The sequence below is a fragment of the Echeneis naucrates genome, chromosome 24, assembly GCF_900963305.1.
Source record: "Echeneis naucrates chromosome 24, fEcheNa1.1, whole genome shotgun sequence".
In the NCBI taxonomy this organism is placed as follows: Eukaryota; Metazoa; Chordata; class Actinopteri; order Carangiformes; family Echeneidae; genus Echeneis; species Echeneis naucrates.
Window position 1 is genome coordinate 3,571,215 of NC_042534.1, and position 27,482 is coordinate 3,598,696.

General features: G+C 42.6%; 2 protein-coding genes across 3 annotated transcripts in view; one reads left to right on the forward strand and one right to left on the reverse strand.

Moving 5' to 3' along the window:
• syne2a (spectrin repeat containing, nuclear envelope 2a) overlaps positions 1-11,482 on the forward strand; it is a 59,662-nt gene extending 48,180 nt beyond the window's left edge. For both annotated transcript variants that reach the window (XM_029495805.1, XM_029495806.1), the window contains 17 exons: positions 2,024-2,185; positions 2,848-3,014; positions 5,407-5,569; positions 5,890-6,080; positions 6,256-6,406; positions 6,665-6,847; positions 7,244-7,381; positions 7,485-7,676; positions 7,893-8,166; positions 8,930-9,045; positions 9,134-9,260; positions 9,618-9,811; positions 9,899-10,075; positions 10,171-10,299; positions 10,401-10,592; positions 10,671-10,732; positions 10,812-11,482. In XM_029495805.1, coding sequence (XP_029351665.1) covers positions 2,024-2,185; positions 2,848-3,014; positions 5,407-5,569; positions 5,890-6,080; positions 6,256-6,406; positions 6,665-6,847; positions 7,244-7,381; positions 7,485-7,676; positions 7,893-8,166; positions 8,930-9,045; positions 9,134-9,260; positions 9,618-9,811; positions 9,899-10,075; positions 10,171-10,299; positions 10,401-10,592; positions 10,671-10,732; positions 10,812-11,022 — 2,829 coding nt within the window. In that variant the 3' untranslated portion in view covers positions 11,023-11,482. The remainder of the gene's footprint in view (positions 1-2,023; positions 2,186-2,847; positions 3,015-5,406; positions 5,570-5,889; positions 6,081-6,255; positions 6,407-6,664; positions 6,848-7,243; positions 7,382-7,484; positions 7,677-7,892; positions 8,167-8,929; positions 9,046-9,133; positions 9,261-9,617; positions 9,812-9,898; positions 10,076-10,170; positions 10,300-10,400; positions 10,593-10,670; positions 10,733-10,811) is intronic.
• Positions 11,483-11,581: 99 nt separating this feature from the next.
• esr2a (estrogen receptor 2a) lies at positions 11,582-24,736 on the reverse strand. Its single transcript, XM_029495807.1, has 9 exons — positions 24,623-24,736; positions 18,949-19,739; positions 18,628-18,794; positions 18,288-18,404; positions 17,665-17,973; positions 16,706-16,844; positions 15,653-15,786; positions 14,204-14,387; positions 11,582-14,120 (listed from the first exon to the last, which is right to left on the reverse strand). Exons 2-9 carry the CDS (start codon positions 19,410-19,412, stop codon positions 13,922-13,924), a joined length of 1,713 nt encoding a protein of 570 aa, XP_029351667.1. The 5' UTR covers positions 19,413-19,739; positions 24,623-24,736; the 3' UTR covers positions 11,582-13,921.
• Between the last annotated feature and the right edge of the window lie 2,746 nt (positions 24,737-27,482).

A 27,482-nucleotide genomic window follows, 5' to 3' on the forward strand; every position in this document is an offset into this window, starting at 1 on the left:
TAGAGATTGTAGACTGTGCAGGTGGACGAGGAGTAATGGGAGAGAGGGAGGGAAAAGTTGCTGCCAGCGGTTTCTTGGCAGTGAGGCAGCAGCAGCACAAAGCCTTTTCACCACTGGGGCTGAACACACACACACACACACTCATTTGTTTGAGAAACAAGCCAGCATGTGCAAGTTCATGGAGGGAAATCTACATCGTGCTCTCTTGTTGAGGTTTGAATAATTTGCCTCTTTTCAGGTGAAATGACGTTGTTCTCTCAACACTTTAGAACACATCCAGTTTTTTCTGCTGATGGCCTTTGTAGGTTATTCATTTATGTGAAAAGCAGCTTCAGAGCTTTTAATATTTATAATCAGCTCCTGACTCACATGCGCTCACTGGAAACTCTCAAACAGAACAAGACTTAACTCTGTAACGGCATCGCTGGTGAAAGCTGCTCCGCTGTATACACGCAGGCTCAAATTCCTTCAGTTAAGTCTTTTGGCTTAAACATAAATGCTCTCTTGTTCTCTGTAAATGAGGGGTTATGGCATACTTGGGACGTTTTCTGCTGTTATTGGGGTTATAGAGGGATGATATGCAGTAATTGGGTCCCTGGTCTGCCTGGCTGCTTCCACCTGCCTCCTATCTTGGCATGATTCACAGATGCAGCAGCAGGATGCCAAAGATACCGAAGCACTGGTTTTCTTTCAGTCTTTTCACACACAGGGCTCATCCAGCCCACGAGTGTCAGAACAGACTATGAAATGTTTCATTTTGTCTTTGAGGTCTAATAACACCAAGCCGTGTGGATGTAAGTTAAACGCAGGCTAATTTCTGCTATTTGATCCCACATAAGATTTTTCATCCCCATTCATTCCTGAGCTGGCCGGGGGGCATGGATCTGCGCCACAGCAGTTTTCCTCTTCACAGTTAACAGGTTGTAGGTGGGGGGAAGCCGCTGGAATGGGTCCGCCGAGCAGATGGCCCGGCTGGTCTAAAGGGATTCAGGGGAACTGGCTCTATTGTTCCTGGGGAAGCACAAAGTCCTCACAGGATGACTGCAGCTCACAATACTCCCTAAATTCTCCAGAGTCTACAAAGCTGAGCAGTGTTAGTACATTAAACACTAAAGATGAGCTCATTTAAATCAAATAAATCCCACCGGGCAGTGAAATATAGCCGGCTCAGACGTGCCCCGTGGGCCTGATACACCCTTTAACCTCAGCCCATTCCTCAGCTGTGTAATGAGGGAGGAGGGGCATTAAACTGTCATTTGGAAAATGGACTTTGTTAATTTCATCACATAGCCAGATTTTCTATCACAGATTTGGATTAAACGATCCTGTTGCTTCAGTGCAGTAAGACAAAACTCATGATATCCACGATGTTCGACCTCATTTATTCTCTCTTTTTTTAAATGCACATAGTTTTGTTTTGTTTTTGTTTTTTTCCTCATGAAGCTGAAGTCTTCAAATTGCTTTGTTGTGTAATAGATTTGGCTCACAGTCTCTCCTGGACATCATAACAGAATGACCCTCTTTCACACTGGACAGACATTCATCAGGATCTTTGGCACCGCTCATCTCAACATTTTGGTTCATGTTAAACAGGTTTTTTTTTTTTTTTTGCCTTCAGTTGTTCCCAAACAGCTACATGTAGTAAATTTGCCAAAAGCAGGACCCAACTCTTGTCAGCAAGGCAACTTCATTGTGCTGTTGTGAAGATCGTCAGTTTCATTGTTGATTTAGAAGCTATAAATCGTGTTTAATGCTCAGTGTGGACGATGCCTAGGAGCTCTCCTTTGTCTTATATCTGGAGCTGACGGCCACTTAGAAGGCAGCACGTGTGTCGAACCAGCACTACAATTCAACTCCCCTCGATTCATTTCAATCCACTTTTTATTGCCAAGTATTGCACAAGTTGCTGGAAAGATCAAATTCATTATTTTGGTTCTTGTCGTCTTGCCAACAGAAATTTTATTAAAATGTGTGCAAACCTTCCCAAGTCCACATTTTCCACCTCGACTCTCGTCTTTCCCAGGTATCTCTGCACAGGCAAGAAATCGCAGACCGCCTCAACGCCTGGACCATCTTCAACGACAAGAACAAAGAGTTCTGTGACTGGCTGACTCAGATGGAGAACAAGGTGTGCCACCACAGTGGAGATCTGAGCATAGAAGAAATGGTGGAAAAGCTGAAGAAGGTACAAGAGCCAGGCATTTCTTCACGCAGTTAGTTTTATTTAGATGCATTTGCATGGCAGAAGCTAACATAAATTCACTTTTAGGATTGTCCTCCTCCACTGTAACACTAAAAATGACATCTTATTATCGTATTGCAGGTCTGGTTTCGCTTGTATCCTGCAGAATGCACATTATAAAACATGCACACAATTACTGACCCGTGGATAGCACTCAAGTGGGCAGTAGACTAAAATCCATACAGGAGCAACATGCATTATGCTGTTTATAACAGATGGTGGCCTGGAATAGATCGGCAGTAAGGCCTTTGTTCACGCACAACAGTTGTCCTTCCAGTGACTGAAAGCCTTTTGTACTTTCCCCATCTCATAATGAAGCCTGCTCATTCAGTAAACAAGATGATAATTGTTTTGAATTTTGCAGCATCACTGTTTCTGGAGCGTTAGATGAGAGGAGAAAATGAGCGGCTGAATGAAAGTTGAAGTAGAACTTCTCAACTGAGAACACACTTTTGTGTTGAGATAAATTCAAAAATAACATTCTAACACCTCATTCATGTTTTTAAATCGATATACAAACTTACAGTTTTCTAATTCTTTGGGGATTAATGATGCTCATGTCAGCTGAAGTTTACTGTTATACCGTTACCGTTGTGTCTCTGCAGGACTGCATGGAAGAAATCAACCTGTTCAGTGAGAATAAGAGCCACCTGAAGCAGCTGGGCGAGCAGCTGCTGTCAGCCAGCGACGAGGCCAAGCAGACGCAGGTCCGCGGCTCGCTGCAGGAAGTCAACCAGCGCTGGCACAGCCTCTTCCACCACATCGAAGCAAGGTGAGAGCGGCGACGGCTGCCGCAGAGGCCTCACAGAGGAGAGACCCCCCCCAACCCCCCCCAACCCCCCACCAACCCCCCAGCACAGGCACCTTCCACAGCTACTCTAAAAAGCATAATTAAAGACTGATGCTTTAATTAAACAATAGCTCTAATGCAGAACCATCCACCTGCTGTTCTGCAGCCCTGCAGCTGTCAGGAATACACAGATTTTGATATTACAGACTGGGGAGGTCAAACCCTTGTGATGATAAACAGTCCCCCCCCCCCACCACCACCACCACCAACCGACCCTCCCCAAGCAGATGGACAGCCCTGAGGAAGAGCATGGCTTCTCTCCCACCACCCCCCACCACCAGTCAAGAAAAAAAGCTGAGCTTAAGCCTCAGACAGTCCCATATGTCCACGTTGACGGACCCTCCCTCTTCATAGTCCGTCAGCGTAGGATGCTGTGGGGGGGGGGGGGGGGGGGGTTAGTCTGTCGGCATCCATTAATCACCAGTTCTCAAAGTGAAGTCACCTTATGAGCTCATATTTCAGGGACCGTGTTCCTTCCAACATTTTGGGTCCAATCTTGACTTTTTCCTTTCAGCTCTGGTTTGGGCTCCACCAACTCCGGACAAAACAGCTGGCCACTGATTTTGTCTGTTTGCTGTTTTCTTTTTTCTTGATACTCTTTAAAAATCCGACAGAATAAACAAGTTTGGAAAACGACAGTATGAAGGAAGGAGTCACATCTTCACAGTGATAAGAGTAAATGTCAGAGTTTAGTCTGTGAATAACTTGGAGCTCCCGCCGCGATCAGCTGCTCTTTAACTTCATCCGCCTCAACCTCCAGCCATTTTCCTTCACTTTTCCTCCTGCTCTTTGCTGCTCTGTTTTCTCTGCCGACCCTCCTCTTGTGCTTTTTCCTCAGCGAGGACCCCTGACTGGGTTTTGTGTCTTTGTTTGGCCTCGGCGTGAAGCTGCTGGCCTTTGTCGGGCTGTCAGAGGTAGAGCGGGAGTGAAAGGGAGACGGAGACAATTTAGCTGGCGGTAATGGTTGTATCTGCAGAGTGGAAGTGGACGAGCTGGACAGAATTTACAGTGACTGTATTATGTCTTCATTACATGGTCTTAAACATGAGGCCACATCTACTGTCTCCCACTGATCCACCCTGCACAGCTTCCCTGAACTTAGTTAAGGCATCTTTTGATTTTATTATTATTTATATATTTAATAATTATTATTTATTTATATAAATATAAAAACACAGACACACACATGACCGAGCCGTCATTACGATTTCAATGCTGATGGCAACATTCACTAAAGGATTTTGAATATTCTAAAAATAATAAAAATTTCTGAACGCTTTCTGAATAAAATTCAAAGAAATTTGATTTGGAGTTAAAATAGAAACCAGACAAGTATCAACAGATTCAACATTTAGTTTAAAGGATGAATTTTGAATAATAAAAAAAGAAAAAGAAATCTGATCTGATCTCTAACTCTAAAATCTCTAAAATCTGATCTCTAACCAGTGATGTTAACGTTCCAAAAAGGTGCATGAACTGAAACGTCATCATAGTCTGACTGTGAATTCTCTAAAAGACATAAGAGCCATCCAGGATCATCTCCCAAAGTGTCCATCTGTCGGACCCTTTCATGCCTCCTTCACAGCTGTGTAGTTCTTTTGTTTTTTGTTTTTTGGAGAGCTCGTCTCCCGCTCAGCTCTGACAGGCTCTGCTGGACCTCAACTGGACAGGAAGGATCAACTGGGGAAATTAACTCAAACTCCCAAATGGGGCACACTTTCTGAGGCTTTTAAGCCTCTGAAAGAGCTTTTATTGTCCTGAGCGTTGCCATGGCACCAGTCAGTGTGGCGCGGTGTGTGTTGGTAAGTGGTCAGTTGTCATGGAGACTACTTTGTGGTGACCTCTTGTGTTCGATACCTGAGATGTGAATGAATAGCTCAGGTTAGTTTGTTTTTATTGTATTTTTTTTTTTTTTACTTTTCAAAATTTGTATTTATTGTCTTTTCACGTCTTTGCCTTTCTTTCACCATTTATTTCTTTGATTTTTCTGTCTTCAATTTCATTTCGGTATAAATGATCTAATATCTGGTAACTGGCTATAATATGCAGCTGTGGTCCGGGTCGCCACTGACTTCTGTTTATTTCTTATTTAGTTTCTATTTTTGTTTTTCACGTTTTTATTGGATGCATTTGTCTGAGAATGCAGAAAAATCCACGACTCTTCAAGAGAATTGAAGTACTTGCTGTTATTTTGTTCTTGTTGGTTTGGGACCCCAAATCATGAGGCAATTAACAATGTAGAGAAGGCTGCACGGCGAAGAGTGGTGGAATGCAGATTTCTAAATATGGCTTTTGGATTATACGACTGTTTCAGGGTGAAGAAGCTGAAGGAGACGCTGGTAACGGTGCAGCAGCTGGATAAAAACATGAGTAACCTCCGTTCATGGCTGTCTCGGATCGAGGCCGAGCTGTCCAGGCCGATCACGTACAGCGTGTGTCACCACCAGGAGATCCAGAGGAGGCTGGCCGAGCAGCAGGTGGACACACACACACACACACACACACACCCGAATCCACAACACACAATGACACTTCAGCTTGGTCCTGTTCTCACACGTACAGCTTTTACAGGGTTTGATTTGTGCGTGTCCACTCATCATTAATGACTCTTCCTACGATTTCAGTTTGTTTCCCCAGCTCTACTTTTACTGTATTTTTCTGTCACTCCCCCTCTTTGTCTGTTTATATTTAATAATTTATCACCATCCTTTGTGTAATTTTGGGAGCGGTGGTCTCACACACTGCCCTCCGTCTGTGGGCTGATGTTTGACACCTGACCTCTTTCATGTCCGTCCAGGAGCTGCAGAGGGACATCGAGCAGCACACGGAGGGCGTAGCGTCGGTGCTCAGTCTGTGTGACGTTTTGCTGCGGGACGAAGATGCTGCTGGTGGCACTGAGGCGGAGAACGACTCCCTGCAGGAAACCAGCCGCAGCCTGGACCATCGCTGGAGGACCATCTGTGCCCTGGCTCTGGACCGCAGGCTCAGGTAGGCTGTAAAACACACCCAAATCTCTGCAGAACTTTCCTGCTACTTCTGCTGAGAGAAGAGGCTTTGTCCGTTCGTTTGTTCAAGTCCAGTTTAAATTGAAAGAAAAAAATTCACTTACCAATAACAGCATCCGTCGGTGTCGCTGTAACTCCAGCACGATGTGTCCCTGCAGGATCGAGGAAACCTGGAGACTCTGGTGTAAGTTCCTGGAGGATTACTCGGGGTTTGAGGATTGGCTGAAGATGGCCGAGCGCACCGCGGCCAGCCCCAACTCTGCCGACGTCCTTTATACTGTCGCCAAAGAGGAGCTCAAGAAGTTTGAGGTCAGTCGGCTGAAAAATCCTACAAGCATTTGGACTAATGGACAAATACTACTTCTACTATAACTTTATATTTCCTGATGAATTCATCAGCATCAACAATCAAAACCCAAAGATGACGAGGTGTATTTTTTTTAGAGAAAACCAGCAAATAAGCAAAAAATAGACAAATTTATGTTTCGGTTTTTCTGTTTGTTTGTTTTTCTAATCACATCACCTCTGTTTAGCAGTATGGATAACGTAAACCTTTGTTCTGTTCAGGGTTTCCAACGACGGGTTCACGAGCGACTGACCCAGCTGGAGCTGGTCAACAACCAGTACCGCCGTCTGGCCCGGGAGAACCGCACTGACCGGGCCAGCCAGCTCAAAGCCATGGTCCACGAGGGGAACCGGCGCTGGGACGCCCTGCACCGCAGAGTGGCCGCCATAATCCGCAGGCTCAAGGTACGGCGCAGGAGGCTTTTTCCGGCAACATCTGGAACATTTAGGAACAATCACGTGAAGTTATTTCACTTCAGTCTTTTGAGGATTTGACCTTTTTTTTTTTTTCCACTTTATAATTAAAGGGCCAAAAATTTCACTTTTTTTTCTGAATTGTCGCAAGAATAGAATTTTAAACTGGTCGTTTAACAGATTGGAAAGAATCTATTTGTAAGTTTTGCTAGAAAGAAATCACATTTCAGAGAAAACATATATACCCGTTTAATTTTCAGTCTTCCGATTTGACTATTCATCAGACTTTCCTTAAAATTAAAGCTGGAACACAAACGGTGAATTCTGTCTTAATTAGAAAATGAAATGAAAAATCTGTCACCTCTCTCTTCTGTCCATCTGTCTCAGTATTTCACCAGCCAGAGGGAGGACTTTGAAGGCACCAGGGAGAGCATGCTGATGTGGCTGACCGAGCTGGACCTGCAGCTCACCAACGTGGAGCACTTTTCAGAGAGCGACGTTCACCACAAGATACAGCAGCTCAATGTGAGGACACCAGTTTTAGTTTGGTCATCGTTATCAAACACACGTCTCAGAGTTGAGCTGCAAAGTGTGTTCACAGTTATGGTGCTTTCCTTCTTCGCTGCAGAGCTTCCAGAAGGAGATCACGCTGAACACGGAGCGCATCGACGGGCTAATAGTGTTCGGAGAGAGTCTGATCCAGAAGAGCTCGCCGCAGGACGCAGCGCTGATAGAGGACGAGCTGGAGGAGCTGCACACTTACTGCCAGGAGGTTTTCAGCAGACTGGTCCGCTTCCACCAGCGCCTCAGCCAGCCGCCGGTCAGCTGGAGCCCACACACACACACACATTCCTCTGATTTCCATTTCACTAGTTTAATTCAGATAGTTTGTATTTGTCTCATGAGTGCTTCTGCGTTGATGATACAGATGATTATTTCACAAATAACGTGGGACGATGATGAATAGGAAAAGGGAAACGACATCAGCTCACACATGCTGGGACACGTTTGGTGAAAAATCGTTTCTTTCCTTCAGATGATCACAGAAGAGCCTGAGCTCTCTACCTTCTCCTTGGAGTCGAGCTTGGAGCTGATTGGCCGGCCGTGGCTGGGGCGGAGCCAGGGGAGCTTCCCGGCCACGCCCATCCACCTGCTGACCTCTCCCCTGGAGCGCTCAGGGACCCCGGTGAGCGTGAACTCGCTGCCTCTGGAGTGGGACCACACTGGAGACGTAGGAGGTTCGTCAACACACGAGGATGACGACGACGAGGACGAGGAGGAGGAGGGACCGTACTTCAGTGTCCTGTCCTGTACGTACGAGTCTGATCACAACAGAAGCTTTACAGATTCATTTCAAGCCGTGAAAATCGTCCAAATCAACCAACCACTCTGTGCATCACATTAGTTCACAAAAATATAAAAAAGAAAGCATCAAGTAAAAGCCCCAACACTGAAATGAGAGAAACATCTGCTTTCGTAAGATTTTCTACATAAAAGCTAAAAGAAACAAATGAAACGTTTCCAGCCTCCTCGCTGGGTGGGAACGTCATCATCATCATCATCATCGTCTTCACTCACTCTCAATCTTTCCAGCTGGAGCATCACTTGCATTTAAATCCTCATCGTGCTGCTGCATCGATATTTTCTTTCCTGTAGCTGTCTCCTTTGGTTGGGAAAGCCCAAAACAACAAACCTTTTCTGCCCTTTTCTGTAACAGTTTCTTTAATTTACACTGACAGGAGTCTGACATTTAAAGAAGTCAGAGTGGGATACGTTTAAAGGGCAACCTCAAAATTTTCACCTTCAGAGTTTTCGTATAGTAACCAGTAATCTTTTTTAAAGGCCCAGTTTATTCATTTAATGCTGATCTGAAGTGGAACAAGAAAAGCTTTGTCATTTTTAAAGCTTTTCTTCTCTGTGTGCATCAGGATTTGATTTTTGAGTCGAGCGATTGTTTCACCATCTGTCCTTCCTCCAGGCGACACTTCTCTAATCCGAACACAGCCTGGTCACCTGCAGCTGATGAAATCAGAGTGAGGGCTGAAATGTCCTTCTGCTTTGTTTGTGTCTCAGCTTCAAGCAGGTCTCTGGTCGGACATGATCCAGAATGGGGGTCGCCGGCGGACACACAACCTCAGCTCTCAGAGGCCACGCCCACGCTGACCAGCACGCCCATAAAACAGGGATACGTACGTGCTCAAACTAACCATCAGACACAAGATCAAAAGAAAGTTGCGGCCCCTTTGTCACTGACGGTGTCCGTTGTCTCTTGTCCAGCTGGGTCTGATGTCTCAGTGCAGCGGCAGCATCGAAGACATTAAACGAGTCTCACTGATCCTGGATGACGAGGAGCCGCCGAAGGAGCTCGGTCTGACGGGACTCAGCGCCTCAGACAAACAGTCAGGTGAGAGATGCTCAGAAATATTCTGTTAACTGAAGAGTTTCAACAGATTCAGATTTAGAAAAACTGTATTCCCAATACCTAAAAAAGTTTAAAAAAAAAAAAAACAAACAAGTTTTTGAGTTCATATTTCTTTTAAATAATATAAATACAGATTGGATTTAATATTTTCCGTTTCCTGACATTAGTTCGTGGCAGCAGCAGTTTGTACTAGTCCCTGAATATTAGCTCAGTCTGAGCCCATAATGATATTTAAACCACAACAGTGTTAAAAAATAAATAATCTGACAGTAAAATCAGGAACTTTCTGCTCTGAGGTGAACTGGAGAGTTCATGTGTGGACGTTTGTCTTCCGCTCAGGTGTGATTGAGCGCTGGGAGCTTCTCCAGGCTCAGTCCAGGACCAGAGAACATCCGGCCGGACCTCAGGAGCCCGCTGACCTCGACGACATCAGCTCCTGGCTAGAAAACGTGATCCCGGAGCTGGGCCGCCTCCAGCTGTCCAACCCAGCGGCGAATATGGAGGACATGGAAGCCAGGGCCACAGAGCTGAAGGTGAACCCCGTTCACTCAGACACAACAGCTCTGATCATGGATATCCAGATTCTGCTAACATGCTCCAACATGGATCTTCCCTCGCAGGAGATGCAGAAGAAGTTTATCCACTACAAGCCCATCATGCTTTCCCTCAACCTGAGAGCTCAGGAGGCCCCGGAGCAGCAGGAGAGACTGGCGAGAATGAACAGAGACTGGAGCAGAGCGTGTACGGGCCTCCAGCAGTGGGACGCCAGTCTGAGGAGCACTCTGATTCGCTGCCAGGTGAGAAGTGATTGTGTGATCGTGTGCGAGCCTTTTCAGGATTTACAAGTCAGCCCCATCCTTTTGGAAACCACCTTTAACCTTTCTCCATGCAGGAGTTTCATGAAACCCTCCACTCCCTGCTGCTGTGGCTGGCCCACGCAGAGAGCAGACGCTACGTGGCGGACATCAGAGACCCCGACACACCAGTCAGGGTCCTACAACAGCAACACAACACCCTCACTGTAAGCACACGGCCTGAGCAGCTTTAACGCAGCTCATTTAATCTACCTGAGTAAAAGTTTAAAAAATGTGGTCGTCACCATCGGTGTTGCGTGGACTGCAGGAACTGCGGGAGGATCTGCGGGGCAGGCAGACTCAGCAGGCCTCGCTCCAGGCTCTGTGGTCTCAGCTGCGGCCGGAGGACGGAGCCGAGGACGTCGGCGAGACACAGGAGAAGCTCCACGTCACGGCTAGCAAGCTGAGGCTGCTCCTGAGGAACGTGGACCAGGACCTGAGCGTGCTGCAGCAGCGGCTGGTAAATATAAATGATGTCGTTTGGCTCAGACGCAGTTCTCATGTCGAACCAGAGTGACTCTTGTTTTCTTTGCTTCAGGACGGTGAAACTGCGTCAGGCGATGCAGCTGCATGCTCAAAGAAAAGCTCCCCGACTCAAAGGTACAAAGACAGACAGCAATACTTTGCTCTTTTACTGATAACGGTTCAAATCCTATTTCTGAACGTGTCCTGTGTCCAGCAGAGGGAGGAGGGACGCGTCCCCGCCTCGGTCCTTCTTCTACCGCGTCCTCCGTGCCGCCTTCCCCCTCCACCTCCTGCTGCTGCTGCTGCTGCTGCTGCCCTGTCTGATCCCTCTGTCGGAGAGCGACTCCAGCTGCACGGTGACCAACAACTTCGCCAGATCGTTCTACCCCATGTTACGTTACACCAACGGGCCCCCGCCCACCTGAGAAATCACCAACATCTAATTTGGCAAAAATAGACTTTTTATTTTTAGAATATTTTATGTATACAGAGAAATAACTTCTTTTTTTTTTTTTAACCAAACTGCCTCACACAAATCACAATGAGGAATCTATGGTTTCCCAAAGCTCTAAATTTTATGGTCTATTTTTTACTGACTTGAACTTTATTTATTATAAGAATTGCATTTCAATCAGGGCAAACATGAACAAGAACACATTTCAGTAGAATAATGAAAAGATTTTAACACTGTCCAAGAAAATCAATCAGTGCAGCGTCTGGGAGGACCCCCCCACAGTAAGAGAAAAGAAAATCACATTTCTCTGAAAGCTTCAGTCAAAGAATAATCCCCAACAGCCACTGCACTGAAGGATTTTCACTGAACTAGCTGAGTCTTCTCTTGTCAGATTTATATAAAAAAAAAAAAAAAAAAAAACTAACAACCACTGAGTTCAGTCTTCTCGTTTTTTATATGTTTTAATTCTCATATCAATATAATCATGTTCACTTTTACAATATTATCCTTCCTATCAGACTGAACTCTACAAAAAAAGAAAGGGCTTTTTTTTTTTTTTTTTTTAAAGATGCTGGTTATAGTTTAATTGATTCTATAAAAGGCCAACAGTACAAAATTATAGTGGTTTTTATACATTTACTTGTGCATCCATATTTTCTGTGCCGTTTGTCTGGAGTAGATTGGGGGCGCACGTCTGACACTGTAGCTTTAGCGGGATGTCATTTATGTACAGATTCTGAATAATATAATGTATATTTATAACATGAAAAGGTAGATTTTTCTGGTCATAAACACTGATTGTCTTAACTCCATCGGCTTTTTTCCCCCTCATTTCAAGTCTCGATCATGAGAAAGATTCACCTTAAAACTATTAACAAACATGTTCAGTGACAAATGGTACATCTTCAGGAGATGAAACTGAAAAGTGGACAAAAGCTCAGTTTTAAAAACACTTACCAAGCATCGTTTTTGTGTACAAGCACGACAGTATTACAGCAAAAAAAAAAAAAAAAAAAAAAAAATCACTTTAACATCTAACACTGGTCTCTGTGACATTACACAGTGACACAAAGTCACACAGGCACAAAAGTGTTTTTTCTGTCTTGTGTGTTTCTTTGTTTCTGACCTATTGTAATACATTTTAGTGTGGAAAACATCCGAACGAGTTCACCAGTGAAGTAACCAATGTACTAAAGAAAAAAGCTAGCTGAATCTGACGGTGATCCATCTGCATCACAACAAAACCTTTTTTTCTTCAAGCAAAAACCTGACAGTACAAAGTTAAGATCAACGCAGTGATGATTCCTCACAGGAAACCAAGGAGTCATCTTTGACAAAGCTGAGCTGAAAGCAGTGACAGTAAAACGCCCCCTAGTGGTCAAGGAAAGGCCTGTCGTGATAGAACAGCTGGAAAAGGCCAAACAAATAATTACAACCAAGCTAACGTTCCTTTCTGAAGATTTGGTTTCTGACTGTAAAGATACTGATTCATTTACTCAGAATTGGACTGTGATGGCTAAATTAACCAATTTATCTTTTTGGTTGATAGCCGCAATGAATGTTGCAGCCATATGGTTGTTATACAACCTTATTGTAACACAACAGCAGCTCCCGGATTGTTGCTGCTAATGAACTAAAGTTCTTGACACTTCCTGTTCAAGGAAAGGTTTGTCAACACGGGAAATAAGTGTGACACAACAGCCAGCAGCTACTTAGCTTAGCATAAATATTGGAAACAGGCCAATCTCGCAGGGAATTTGGTTGAATTTCAAAAAATTTTTATTTACTATTGAGTGATGGCGAACTGTAACCTTTGACCCAAAAACACAATTAGTTCATAGTTTGGGAAATTATCTTGCAGCATATTACAGCTGTGACCCTGTTTCCAGTCCACAAGCTAAGATAACTGGCTGCTGGTTGTATTCACTGTCAGAACAATATAAATATTATCATCAGCTCTCTGCGAGAATAAAAAAAACAAAAAAAACAAATAAAACTGCAGAGCCGCTCCGTCAAGATACAATGACATCATGTGATAAAGTATTTTCTAATATTTGGATTTTACAGATAAAATAACACCTGGAAAGTATTTTTTCCCCAGTTGCCACGTTATTAGGTACGACTAATATTAATACAGTCTAATACAATTATTATTTCCAAGATTCTGAGCATTAAAGTATTTGTAAAGAAGTATCTAATTGGCCAGGATATGAAAAATTTAAGAACTGGAACTTGGAGAGCAACATCGTACACACTTACACAAACAGGAGCCTTTCAGGGGAAATCCAGCAGCTCCACTCATTGAAGTGCTTTCCTATGTGTTTGGGGGACTGTAACAATATAATGAGTGATCTGTATACGAGGGTAAAGATTAATCCAACATAAATGAAGAGAGGGGCAATCTAGTGTAGAGTCACAGTAAATTCAAATTAAAGTGACCTTGATTTCTGCTCCTGTTTTCATTAAACCTGCCTTCAGGAACAGAAGGCGACAAGAAGTTAAACAAATGCATGCACTTTAATTTAAAGCCACCTAGTTGTTGTTTTTTTTTTTTTAAATCTCATCTCAGCACAAGAAGTTCTTTATCTGGAATGTTTCGAGAAGCCTTGGTGCTACCAGCCACACTACAACAATTTGTTGTTCTTTTTCCACTCTGGCTTTTCAGAAAAGGCAGTGTCTACACAGGAAATCTGCTAAAGCTTGAGCTCATGAGAAATAGTGCACAGCGTGTCAAAGGTTCACAGATGACAGATCAGAGGATCCTCCCACAAAAACATCTCCCAGCCCTGGAAACTAGTTTTGTGCAAAGCAGACTCCACTGCGTGTGAATTCTACTGGGGTTCACCTCCACATCCGTTGCTGCGGGGGTGCTAGGTGTTGGAGGGGCCACTTCCAGAGTCAGGGGCCCAGGTGGGAACCTCCTTCTGGTCTGGGGCCTCCTCCTGGGGACACCGGTGAGGATGGCGGGAGCTGTGCATGATGTGGGCATCCAGCATCTCCAGCAACAAGTCGTACAAAGGCACCATGTTCTTCATCTTCATGCAGTGCAGGTGATCCATGCCTTTGTTACTGCGCAATCAAAAGAAAATATCAGAAACTGAAAATACAACACAGGGGCAGAGTTTGTTTAACCATCCTGACTGTGTTTTCACCTGACATGGCGAATGTGCGAGAGTAGCATGAGCAGGTGTGCGAGGCGGGTGTACTGTTGGCGGAAGGTGAGGCCGGTTTTGGCGATGGCCCACACCAGAGCGTCCGTTACGGCGTCCAGAAGACACAGCACCTTGGAGCGACTCTGCAGCTCGTCGCTGCTGTCCGACGAGCTGAGGCACATGTCTGAGAACACAAGGACACAAACACTTCGCAGTGTGGACTTTCACACTCCACTTTTTCATAGTTTGCTTTTTTCTTCATTCAAAAAGTAAAACTTAAGACACGAAACTGATCTTTCTATTGGATTTCTATCATATATGGTGATTTGATTTGTTTAAAGACTTTTTTTTTTCTGTGTAATTCTCACAATTACCTAGATGAGATATCTGAGAAAAACGTTAGTGTCAAAATAATTTAGTATTTCATGAGATCAAATGAAAATAAACAAATTAAAAGTATGTCCATTAATAAAGTCTATACCGGGCTCCTTTAGCAAATGGCTGCTGCTCTGCTGCTTTATCTGTAAAAGCAGATAAATAAATTCTTAATGTCACATGAGCCTTTTAGTAAAAACAAAATAGTCAGATAGGGTCTGTTTTTAACAATGCCTTTAAGTTAAATCATGATGCTTGGCTCTAATGACACGAGGAGCTAGTAAAAGCAAGTATAAATCAGTATAAATCCAGGTTCTCTGAGATCTGGTCTTACTTTCTGGAGTGGCTGTAATGCTTCAATGAAAATTTGCCCCCTGCATCAATCCCTCTGGAGTAAACGAGCAAATCTGATCAGCATGAAGGAGCTCATAAATATTCCACGCAATCTGACTCAGCTGCAATCTAATTTATTCCCCAAAACACAAGCAAGTGTGTAAAGTGGCAAAGCTTAGAAATAGGGGGAAAAAAAAAATTGTATATTTACAGTATATTTATTTTTTTTACAGATGGATTTGATAAAATTGATTGCTGTCACTGTACCGATGATGATGCCCTTAAATTCACAAGCTGCTCTAAACGCAACTACGGCCAAAAGGAATGGCTGAATTTCATTCAAAAGAAAACCTGTCAACATTTATAATGCATTTAAGGGTAACACATTAAAAAGCTCCAACTCATCGTGAAGTCAACCTTTCAAACAAATGCTATAAATTGGGGAGAAAAAAAAAAAAGAAACATGACCCCTGTCCTACTGCCTCGGGGGAGGCAATTCAAACAAAGATGTTAGTCATACATTTGTGCTCCTTGTTACTCATTCAGCTGAACGGGACACTGTGTTCCCATTAGGGGTTCTCACTGCTAAATTATTTAGACGGTTCCCTTGCCAACTCTGTGCAGACTCACATTTGAAATTACATGCCGAGATACCAATTAAACAATCCACTGTGTTTTCACAAACTGCACAGACTCACACAGAGCGTACAAGATGCCCACGTAAAACATACGCACACTCACTGGAGTTCAGGAGGATCATTGTCTTCAGGCAAACATACTCCTCCCTCTGCACCTTGAGCTCTCTCACTCTGGAAGTGGCGGCTAAGAGCATATCAAAGATCTCCACGAAGCCCTGGACGCAGCTCCCCTCTTCCCTGCCACACAAAGACACAAACAACAAAAAAAAATTCAACTGGGGGAAACACAAAGATGTGTTCAACTCCACAAGCAACTGCAGGAAGGAGAAAGTCTGAAGCAATTTCTCAGTGTTACGCTTCGCTTCTGCTATATTTGAGGAAATTATTTAGTTTAGAAATTCTAAGGGCAAAGATAAGCATGTGCTGGCAGTCACTAATTCACTTAAGTACCTAATAAAAGTTAAATATTAATCCAGTTCAGATCATAAGAACTGAAGAAACTTCTCAGCTGAGGTGAAACATCTTAGTATCTGGACTTTACTTGACTATTTTTAGAAGGTTTGGTGATTTTTTTTCTCCTCTGCACTTAAAAAGATTCAAATGTAAATATCTATCACTAAAAGATTCCTCCTCAGACAAGTCATGCCCTGCAGTGTGCACTGCATTGACTGATGTGACACGATGATGGAGGTGACAGCAAAGGAAGTGCCATCTCATAAAGAAAACCTCAGCGACAGAGCTGATAAGCAGTTCTTTCTATGTAAGTATGAAAACATGAATTGAACAAGACCAATACTATATATCATCTTTTTTTTTTTTTTTTCATTAAACCAAACAAAGACTTCTGAGGATCACTTCCATTCCTAAATAGAAATAGAAGTATTATTTAACTTTTACATTACTTTTCAGACTGAATAAAAATTCCAAGAGTGATGGAGAAGTTTCTGAAAGCTTAATTTTGGTTTATTACGACTCAGTTCTTAGTTTAGACCACGATTCATTGCCGAGGCCAGAGGAGACAGTGACAGTAAAAGAAGAAACTCAAGCTGTCCCCTGATGACCTCATGCTGGATTATTGACAGGCTCATTTACAGGAGGATCTTGAATAGAAAGGATTCTATGTTGCTGACAAGACGTGAGATTGTGCTGCTGGTACCTGCTCAGGCTGAGGTCAGGGGAGAAGATGAGTTTCCCTGGATGCTCCACAGACCTCCACATCAGGCCCATCATCAGTACCTCCAGCCAGCAGCACTCCAGCAGGTGGACCTGGTCCAAGAGACTGAGCTCCACGAACCCTGAGAGGGACCACGGCCCGTCGAAAAACAAGATACAGGAGCACTTTAATGCTCCATTCCGTCTAATATCACCTACTCTGTCTGCATGATATCATGTCTATATCTGACATTTATGTATAATAATGCCTGCAAAGTGCACCATGGTGATCAGCAGATGACATCACACGGGCGCAGCAGCCATTTATTTCAGATACAACTGGTGAAGGATTTGTTTCTCTACGACTGCAGGAACATTATGAGGGTAATTTGTGATAAAGTGTTTACAGACTCTGCATCACTGCGCTCCCCGAGTCTTAATACCTGAAGCCTGCGTACAGAAATGGCGTCTGAATCAATTAGCATTTCCACAAAACAGACAAAATAATTATACCTAGGTCATTTTTCAGACAAATGAGGTCATTAATGTTACAGCAGATCAGTTAGAAGAAAAATGGACAGTGGTAAAGTCAGAAGCCGCAGGAAATAAAGAAGTTAAATAATAATGGCAGCATGAAGGCTGACCGATAAACTGCTGCAGGCTCCTCTGATTAGTTTAATCTACCAGCTGCTTATATGCACATGAACCAACACGTATATTACTGCCTATGAAAGAAGGACCTCCTGTTATTCTCAGAAACAATCGAGCTGGTTCTGACTGAATGTCCTGTTATCTTTTTTCCCCTCAATGTCTGAATGCACCGTAACAACCAGACTGCATTAATAGAAATGCAAATAACAATGTAAAATCTTCTGGGACAGAATTTAAAGAAACTTAAAGACTTTAAATAGAGTCAATTTCTTTCCAGCTTTTACAAAGACCTTTAAATGCCCCGACACAAACCTGGAATCTTCTTGGCCCAGCTGATCATGTGGACCAGCTCCTTATCGGCCAAGTTAGTGAGTGACATCATGATGTTGGCTTCGGTCAGCGGCCTGCTCATGTCCTTCAGGAGGTAGATCTCCGGCGGCTCTGCCTCCAGTATTCGCTTGATCAGCTGCTCGGATGACAGCGCAGGCTGCCGCAGCTCGTTCGCCACGCCGTCCGCTGGTCCAGTTAAAACCTTTGGCCCCTTACTTGTGGTCTGAGAGGACGGGTGGGCCAGTCGCTTCGCCTTGGGGTTCCTGCAGTTTCCCTGCTCCTTTCGCATTCCTGAGGAAAGGAAATGACCACAGGTTTACTCTTCTGATCGGACAGACACTTTCCTCTGAAGGCTGTACGTTCATCATCCTTTTCGACTTAAAAACTGTCAGTATTTGACCTGGTCAATGGTCATGTCTATGTAATATCATATTTAAGATAATTCCAACAACTATGGGGAAATTAGCCCCATAAAAGCGACAAACACCCATACTGACTAAAGAGAGGAGAGGCTGTCTGGTTTGTTTGTTGGGGATAGAGCCTCAACCTCAGCAGGGAACAGAAGACCAAAACTCAGACATATTAAAGGATGAAATGACACTAACCACACTTTGTCATGCCAACTTCGTAGCACTTGCGAAGGCGACACGCCTGGCAGCTCTTCCTACGGTTTTTGTCTATGGTGCATTGATTGGTCGCTGGGCAGATGTAGTCATTATGTCCTGAAGCAGGAGAAGAAGATGACAGAAGAACAGCTAATCATTGCCAACCCACAGGGTGTATGGTGATAGATACACTCCTGCTCCAAGAGTAATGTCTGCTTCATTGTGACATCACAAAGTTGCAGAGCTTTTGATGGCTCACTTTAAGGCTGAATAGACTTTAAATGAATCATCACTCACTGGACTTTGTCAAACTAGTACTTGGGTCTTTTTTGTGTCTCACCTTGGATGCTTCTCTTGAAGAAGGCTTTACACCCCTCGCATGACCAGACTCCATAGTGGTAACCTGAGGCATAGTCGTGGCACACAGCGCAGTAGTGGAGGTCCGCCTTCCCGCCTGACGACACCACGCTCTCCTCAGTTTCCTGGTAACGGCTCCTTGCACCCTTGCTAACAGATAAGGAAAGTGATCACCTCTTGCAAAGTTAAATTAAATAGATTTACTGATCTGCTACCTAACCACAGAATGAAAGTCACAACCAACCAAAGAAAATAGCTTAGTTTGAATGGTTGATTGTAAAGCAACGTAAGAGAGACAGCCTACCTGGTTGCTAAGACGCTGTCCCGCGGCGTCAACTCCACCCATGGACTCTGAATTGGCTCACCATGCTGAGCTTGGGCCTGGGAACAGTGCACGGGAATGGGCGGACCCATGTGGCCATGGCCTGGCCAGAATAAGGGGGAGCTTAGTGATGGATGGACAGTGGGACAGTCTGAAATGCTGGGAGTAGCATAACTGAAGATAGTTGGACTGTAGAAGGGTATGGTGCTGTAGTCGTGGCTCAGGTCAGTGTAAGGGGAAGGGATGCAGATGGGCTGGCTGGTCTCAAGCGACAGACTGGGAGAGCAGGAGCTGAGGACCGGGGAAAAGGCACCACCTCTAACACGACTGGAGTCAACCTCCGGCAGCTGCAGCAGGTGCGGGTCCTTCTCTGGAGAGGTGGCAGCCATCATAACTACACACAGGCTCAGGATCACAAGATTTTCTACATCGTCAAAAAAGACCATGGGCCAAGGATGGAGTCGTTTTCTCTGCTGCTGTGAACTTCACTGCGACATCGCAAGTGTCCACAGGTACTGGATTGTTACAGCTCTCATAGTCGAGTCCCAGACTGATTAATATGTCTTGACACACTTTGCCACAATTTGTTATGAGTGTGCTTAGTATGAGAAGTCAGTGCTGGGGCAGGTTACATCATTATCATAAAGCTGATCCTTAGGAATAAAAAAGGTCTTGGACACCGGACAGGAGGCGGTCTGAGCCAGAGCCAGGAAGGTGCTGCCATGAGTCACGTCTCATTAAGTGGCAGCACTCAAAGATGTGTGGGTGGTCTGCTGGAAGGACAAGGAGAAAATGCTCAATTAACAAGCGCTCTCTTTTAAAAATAAAGTTTTGTGTACAGCCACCTCATGCTTGTTCTCCATTTTGTACTCTGCACAAAAACATTTGAGCAAGTTGCCTCTCCGAATTGAGAATATTTCCAATCACACGTCAGGTAAATCACCAGATTTTAGCTGTTATCTTTTTTATTGATAAAATTAACATTGTTTAATAATTGCAAAACTATTTTTTTGTACTAAACAATATAATGATTACTTTAAAACACTCCATCTGAAAGACTGGAGTTTCACATTCAACAGCCCCACATGTGCAAATCTGAAGAACATGTCTTGCAAAGTAAATCATTCCTCAGTGGCAGGAGGTTCTCTTTGGTTGTAGTGTCTTTCTGGCATTGAGATCATTTCTGGAAATCATTATTTCAAATGGACCATTGACCTTGCCAAATAGCTGAGGAAAACCTTGGTTTGGCCAGCCAGCAACAGTCAATAATTGGTAGTAGGACCTGGAGTCCTTTGCTGTGTCAATAAGTACATTTGAAAATTCGCAAAGACGGAACCAAAACTAGTACTGTGAAAAGCACAGAAAATGTCCATCTTCCACACATCCTGAACATGACCTTACTGAAATTTTATCAAAAGTCAAACTTAAAACTGCAATATTACATTTTAGACCAAACTTATACAGCTGTTCTGTATTTTTGTATCCTGAGTAAAAGACCTAGAAGACTGTTCAAGAAACCAAAAGATACTTCATCTAAGATTCTACTATTGTTCCAATATCCTGATTTATTTCTGGGGGGGCATTTAAATCAAAAAGGATTGTCTACTTTGTCCTCAGCTGACTGGAGAAACCTATGTTAAATGAAACATGCAGCCTCTATGGAGCCATTTAACATCCTCAACATCCAGATAGCAGTTTGTAAGGAAAAGGCTCAACCTGTCTTGCTGTGCACTGAGAAATCTGAGAAAGGTTATAATGTGTAAACTACAACAAAAGTAAAACCTTTCAGCCAATCTAATAAAACTCTGAGAATACTATTCTATCCTTTTGGCTCCTCATCATGTGTGCGGTGTAACAATGGATAAAAAGTCCAAACGGACTGTAACTGAGGTTACATTTTAATAATGGTGAGCACTGAGCAGTTGATTACTCTGTTGTGAGAGCAGAGTGTATCTCCTTTTTAATAACATATCCTCTGAAAAACGATGTACATCTGGGTTTTAACACCGAGTGTGCTTTGGCAGCGGAAGAATGGCTTTAGCGGTGACATATAGAAAATATTACTTTTACTTTCACATTCTGGCACCTGCGCTGATAAAGTACACCAAAATGTTTGGGCAAACCTCTGAAATGCAATTAAGGTGCTCATCCGATTCAGCTTAAATCATGGTCAATTATTGTTGTTAAAAATACATTGACTGGTTCGCAGTAACAAGAGTTGCAACGTATGCAGCTCTGGTAAGCCAATTTGGTGACACTTTTTCACACAATCTATATCATACATGCCTTAGAAAACAATAAAAAAAATTACTGTAGCACAAATCGCTTCCTCGAGTTTAGTTTCACCAAATTTCAAGTGACCTGTAGCAAATGAGCTGACTTTAGAAAGAGATGAGTCACTTAAATAAAGGAGATTGTAGTAAGATTTTGGGATAAAAACAGATGTGCAAGAGTTTTTGTTTCCTTTGAAGTGTTGACCTTGCCATCGAACCTCCTCACTGTCACACCCTCCAGCAGCTGGCAGCTCATTGTGGGAGAAAACCTCCCAGATCCTCCACAACGCTGCTCATCCTACCTCTAGCTCACACAGACAGAAAACACTAGATAGGAAACCCAAAATCTTTTAAAGAAATAAGAGCTTCCAAAGGGCAAAGACACCGCAGCAGTTATTAAATGTTACCTGAGGACATGAACAGGCAGTTCCAGTCACTGTTTCATTGAACTGTCACAAAAAATGCACAAGTTCAACCACTGTGTTCAATGACCAAATCCATAGCACCTGGTCACAGGTCACACAGCCGGAGATAAAGAGCGAGAGAAAGAGGAGAGGAAAAAGAAAAAAAAAAAAAAAAACACAATCGAACTGAACTTTGATTCCAAATACACCAACATCCACACCATGTGCCAGATGGGAGTCTGAAGGGAAGCGATATCATCAAGTTTGAATCTAGATTTTTAAACCCTAGCTATGATTTAATGTTCAAAAATTGTAATCATAAAGGAGATAAGAAATTAGAAAAAAAAAAAAAAAAAAATTGCATTCATTCATATTTCATAGTTTTTCCAACACAGTTTGAGAGTGACTGCTTAAATCTCTCCACTTTACACTAAGAGACTGAGAAAGGTGTTTGGCTTTGAAAATCAGTTAAAGGAGTGGCATAGTATTTAATGTTGTTGCCCCACAACGAGAACCCAGGTTTCCTCCCATCGCCCAAAGACATCATGTTTGGGTTGCCCATAAGTGTGAGTCTGATTGGTTTTGTGTATTTTCAGGGTAATTACATCGATCATTGAGCTTCAGACACTGCTGCCAATGTCTAGACAGCCATATTGGGGAAATATCATTTAAAAAAGCTCAGTACATTTGAAATTGTAAGATGTAATCACATTAACTGCCATGACTTCTACTGGAGTCAGAGGAGAGTTAGCCATTGGCCTACGATGTGTTAATTTTTTCTCCATTATGATTATCATTTAGCTATGGCCTTATGTATTGTGAAATGAAATCATAAGAGCATTAAAATTTTGATTTCAAATGACAGGAAAACTGCATAAATTAACTAGTAGTTGTAGCTGCATGGAGCCAGCCTACACAATGAATTTAGAGGCTGTCATTTTACCCCAAATCTCAAATTGGCATTTTCCAAAGTGCATGTAAACATCCATGCAGTTTGCAGGGTATAGCATGTGCACACTAACCCATTCCCACAAATCCCAAAAGTTACGAACAAAGATTAAAGCTAAATAAAGCAAAATCTTAAGTGACAGAAATGTTCCCGGCCATTAGCCAGAACTGCATGCCTTACACAAAAGCTCAAGGCCATGTCGTTTTCCCATCCTTAATACTCGCTGCCTCCCTACAAATCAGACGGAAACAGATATAAAACAGCTCAGCCAAAAGAAGCTGTACTTACTAAATACAGCAAGGGAGTACGAGTCGGGACGTGAGTGCTGGTTAGTGTCAGAGAATGTGAAAATCCCACTGAATTGTTCGCCCCGATGTGAAAAAAATACACAATTACATAAAGATGCTTTAATTCACTTCACATTAATTCTATGCTTTTTAGTAACTAGCTGCCTAATTACATCTAAATTCAAAAGATCCACTTTATTTTGTACCTTCTCGACAAGACAAAATGCAGCTCTGCATAAAAGCTGCAGGTTTTTTGCACACTGTGGCTAAAAGGTTAATCCAAATCATTTTAGATTCAGTAGTCATCGTACTGTTCGATACTGTATTTGGATAAATGAAGTTTATTTCTCTTTTCCATCCTAATTCACAGACATGTACCAAGGCGTCTGAATCTGTAAGGCAAACAACAACCAACTGCAGTTTAAAAATGTTATTTGCCTCTCTGATACAAAAGATGAAGCATTAACAGCTGCTATAATAAATGAGACCTGATGTTAAAACTCTAATCTGAGGAAGAGCATTGGTCTGGAATTTGGCTGCAGAGTAAAAAAAAAAAAAAAACGGTCAGGGTGCTTAAAAGATTTACCTTTTCCTCCTTTTTAAAAGACAACAATGTGTATGCGAGCAGCAGAAGTATTTAGAAGTATTAACACTGCCCAACTATTGAAACCGCCAAAAAACTAGAAAATCCATTTGTTAAAAATAAATAAATAAATAAAAAACCTCAAATGATAAATAGAAAAGATAACGGTTCTGGTCACTGTGCAGACAGTCTCTCTGTAGTAGCCTTGTTTCTGGTTCCCATCGTCACTCTGGGCCGCCATTTCTGCTTCTCTCAGGAGTGAAGGCAGATGGGATACATTTTAAAGTTGAACGTGGTTTTTCTTTCCTCCTTTTTACAACTCTAATTTTATACCAACAAATTCAAGAATTGAGGCATCCTGAGAGAATAACCTTGGACTACGTAACTCATACAAAGACTTCCTTAATCAGTGCAAAAAGAGCTGTTTTTCAAAAGCAGTTATAATTTCCATTCATTTTCTAATCTATAGCTCCGCACAGTATGAGGTGAAATGTCTAAATTACTACTTACTATTAAAAAATATATATATAATTTTTGCAATAATAAATAAATAGATAAATGCAGAGCCATCTAAATCAGCCGTTTACTCTCCAAAAGACTGAATCAAAGCCCAAGCAGGGAAATCTTACAGTTGACCAACAAGGGGCAGATCAAATTTTTCCTAAGAGCTTGTCTGCGCAGCAGCTGGCTTATAACAAATGCTTGTTTACAAAACTATGAATGTTTTCTGAAGTGGGCTAATATTCACATTAGACTTGTTTTCAATTTAAACGCCCCTTAAGAATCAGTGATATGAGAGCCTGTAATGGCTCCAGTGATCCATGTGTGGTGCACTCATATTCCCCCTGAGCTCCTGTCAACTAAAATCCCTTTCAGGCTGTTTTAAAAGCTGGTTGTGTGCAGATGTTTCCCCAGAAATGATCATCTGGAATTCCCCTTATTATAAAAACTAAATTACAACGATTTCCCTGAAGTTGGATCTGACACCTGCTGACCAGACTCAGTCCTGGTCCACGCAGTTACAGGCCTACAACTTGTTGCTTGCTGATTTAATATTTCACCTCCTGTCATTAAATCACTTCAGTCAGAGGGGACTTCAGCCCCGAGTCCTCGTCTCAAGCTTCAACACAAACACGAATCGATGCAGGAAATGTTCTTACCGGAGACAGTTAGCAGACAGCCTGCGTGGCTCTTCTGACTTTGACGGCATGAGACGTTTGGAGGCGAAGCGCCGTCCGCCGGCATTAATATAAGTCCCGTCTGCTGCCCCGCATCAGACCAGCAGCTGCGTTTATGGAAATAAAGTCAGACACAGCACGACCTGCACACAAGCCTTCACAATAAAACCCTTCCTCCTGAGCGAGACAGAAGTCTTTTTTTATTATTATTCTTTATGATCATTTTGGTTGATGAACAAAACGACAAAAAGGGGCCAACTTGATGACGCGCAAATAGGCGGTGTAATAAAATACAACACAACAAACCCTCTGCCCACATGAACTTGCAGTTTAAATCAGGTAAGTTGTAAGATCACAATAGTTTGAATCAGAGCAGTACAGATTTAGGAGTAACAGAGGAAATGCCCCTAACACCCCAGAAGTTAACTTCAATTTGTCACAGCAGCCCGAAGATGTGCCCTTAATATTAAATGTGTTACATCCAAAGATACTTGGTTATAAGGTTAAAAGTATAAAACAGATGGCTGTGTACATGTGCAATGATTGTGTGTTACAAACTGTATTTTAACTGAATTCTTGGCGGTTTTCTACAATTTCGTGTGCAAGGCAGCCAGTTAGAAATGAATCAGGAGATTGTGCTTTTATTACGAAGGGCTATCCTTACTTCCGCTTCAGGATTGTAAAGTTAACTTGAAGCTGTTCACGGAAAGTTGGCCAAAGAAACAAACCACACCTTCCTATTTTTCTGTCACAGTTCACTCAAAATGATCACACCTGGAATAATTTAGATCACACTGTTACGGTGAATCTGGCCAAACCAGATCATCTGGTAAAATGAGCTTTTCATAAGCATTTCAATCCACAGTCCTGGGGAAAGTTATAAATATGACTTTTAAAGGTGGATTTCCATGAAAAGATGGTTAACCAGAATAACATTAGATCATTTATCACTATTAACCACCAAAAAAAAAAAAAAAGAAGAAAACCCTCAACCTCAAACCTCAAAATTGTAAGAGCAGCCTCAGTCTGTGCACATAGATCCCAGAAAATGTAACTTTTAAGGGTGTATTTCTTCCTCAAATTGCAGCAGGTGAGGTGAAACCTGGGTCAAAAACAAACAAACAAACACACTTAGCTCACCCAGTAGTTCTATTCAGATGCAAATCTTGTTACATCAACCTGAAAGAAAAAAGAAGACTTTTATCTTAGATTCTGGGAGGCTGGCATCTCACATTGATCAGTAATGAACCAAAATAAGATCAATCACGAAATGATAAATTAATCATTTGTATACTTTATAGAAGCCACTGAATATTTAAAATATATTAATGTGCACCAGTGATGTTTTCAAGGCACGTTTCATGCACCAATGCAAGTTTGGCCCAACAGTAAAAACGGAAATTTGACTTCTGCTTTCCTAATTAGCAAAGACTCCAGGGAGGAAATGGCTAATGATTCTGCTACAAGCAGGTTACAGAGAGCAGCATTCCACAAACAATGCCATACACACTTTGTTTCACTTCTGAATGCTGCGAAGTCTGCGTTCAACTGCAGGATAAATCCATCCAAGCTCAACTTCTCTGTCACATTTTTCATCCTGAATAAATCAAATCAAGTTGCTGTAATCTAACACAACTATGACAAGTTATAAGATTTCACTGCTAAAATTTAAAACATTTATTAATTTGCTTTGCTCCTCAGTAATCAAACACCCATCTGGGATTTGTGTTATGCTTTGGTCTCAAGGTGAATGTGTGTACCTAAACACAAACTGCCCTGTGTCTGTCTTCCAAGAGCAAAAGATTACATTCATTTGGCAGGAGCTTTTGCCAAAAAGGGACCAAGGAAGCACTGATTGATAATTCTCCTCTTAACTGGGATAACAGCTTTGTGAAAAACTGTCACTTTGCAAACTCTGCCAATCATGTCAATTTGGTTTTGCTGACGAGCCTCCCTTCTAATTATAGTTTTAAAATCGTTCACGTACCAGGTCCCCACGAGCTCAGACCACAAGAAAAGCAGGTTGCTGGTCAGATAAGACAAAATTATGCTCTCTGCTGCAAATTAGACAAGTAAAATACAAACATTTATATGTGCCCGTACCAGATATACTTTCTCAATCTTCCCTCTACACCTGCTCTCCCAGGAGTTCCAGGGTCTCTGTCCAAAAGAAGAATTTCCTCCCCCATGCAATTTTCTCTGAAGTAGAAGAGGAAAGGAAAAAAACCTTTTCCCTGCCATGGCCCACTGTCACACCTGCGGAGATAATCAGTCAGAATTATGAGGCACTCATTTCTTGCCTCTTGAAATCCAATTTATGTGATTACATTTCTGCGGCTGTGCAGTCTATCAGTTCTTCAGAAGCTCATTTGACATCACCAGGTAATGGACTACAGTCTTTACATTCTGACCAAACCCAAGTAAGTGCACGGTGGGTTGCAAGGTGCAAATTGTGCCAGAAGATGTGACTATGGCTTCTGCTGCCTTTCTGTTATTTGGTATATGGACACCTGAAAAAGCAATTTGCCCTTAAAATTGAGCTTTTAACCTTCAAGTGTCATGATGGCACATAACTAATGAACATTACTGAAATTTGGTCCCTGTCATTTCTAAAGCCTGCTACTCCAGCCAGCCAGCCGTCGGCAGAATATGTTTTAAGTACTTTTGTCCCCAAGCTGTACCATCTCTGCTCATGTTGCTCCACAACGGCACTGTATGTGCTATAGAGGGTGTGGAGCCATCAGTTTCTTTTATTTGCAGACATCAACCAACCTGAAAAAAAAAAAAAAATTGAAATAACATGACAGTCTTCATGTGTCTAAAAACAACAGATCAGTTATTA

What these genes read in the sequence shown, in the direction of transcription:
- esr2a (XM_029495807.1), bottom strand. Translation starts at nt 19,412, where the DNA reads ATGGTCTTTTTTGACGATGTAGAAAATCTTGTGATCCTGAGCCTGTGT. An exon ending in GACAGCGTCTTAGCAACCAG is followed by an intron (nt 18,795 to 18,948) that starts GTAGGCTGTCTC and finishes CTTATCTGTTAG; the next exon opens with CAAGGGTGCAAGGAGCCGTT. An exon ending in TCGCACATTCGCCATGTCAG is followed by an intron (nt 14,121 to 14,203) that starts GTGAAAACACAG and finishes TTGATTGCGCAG; the next exon opens with TAACAAAGGCATGGATCACC.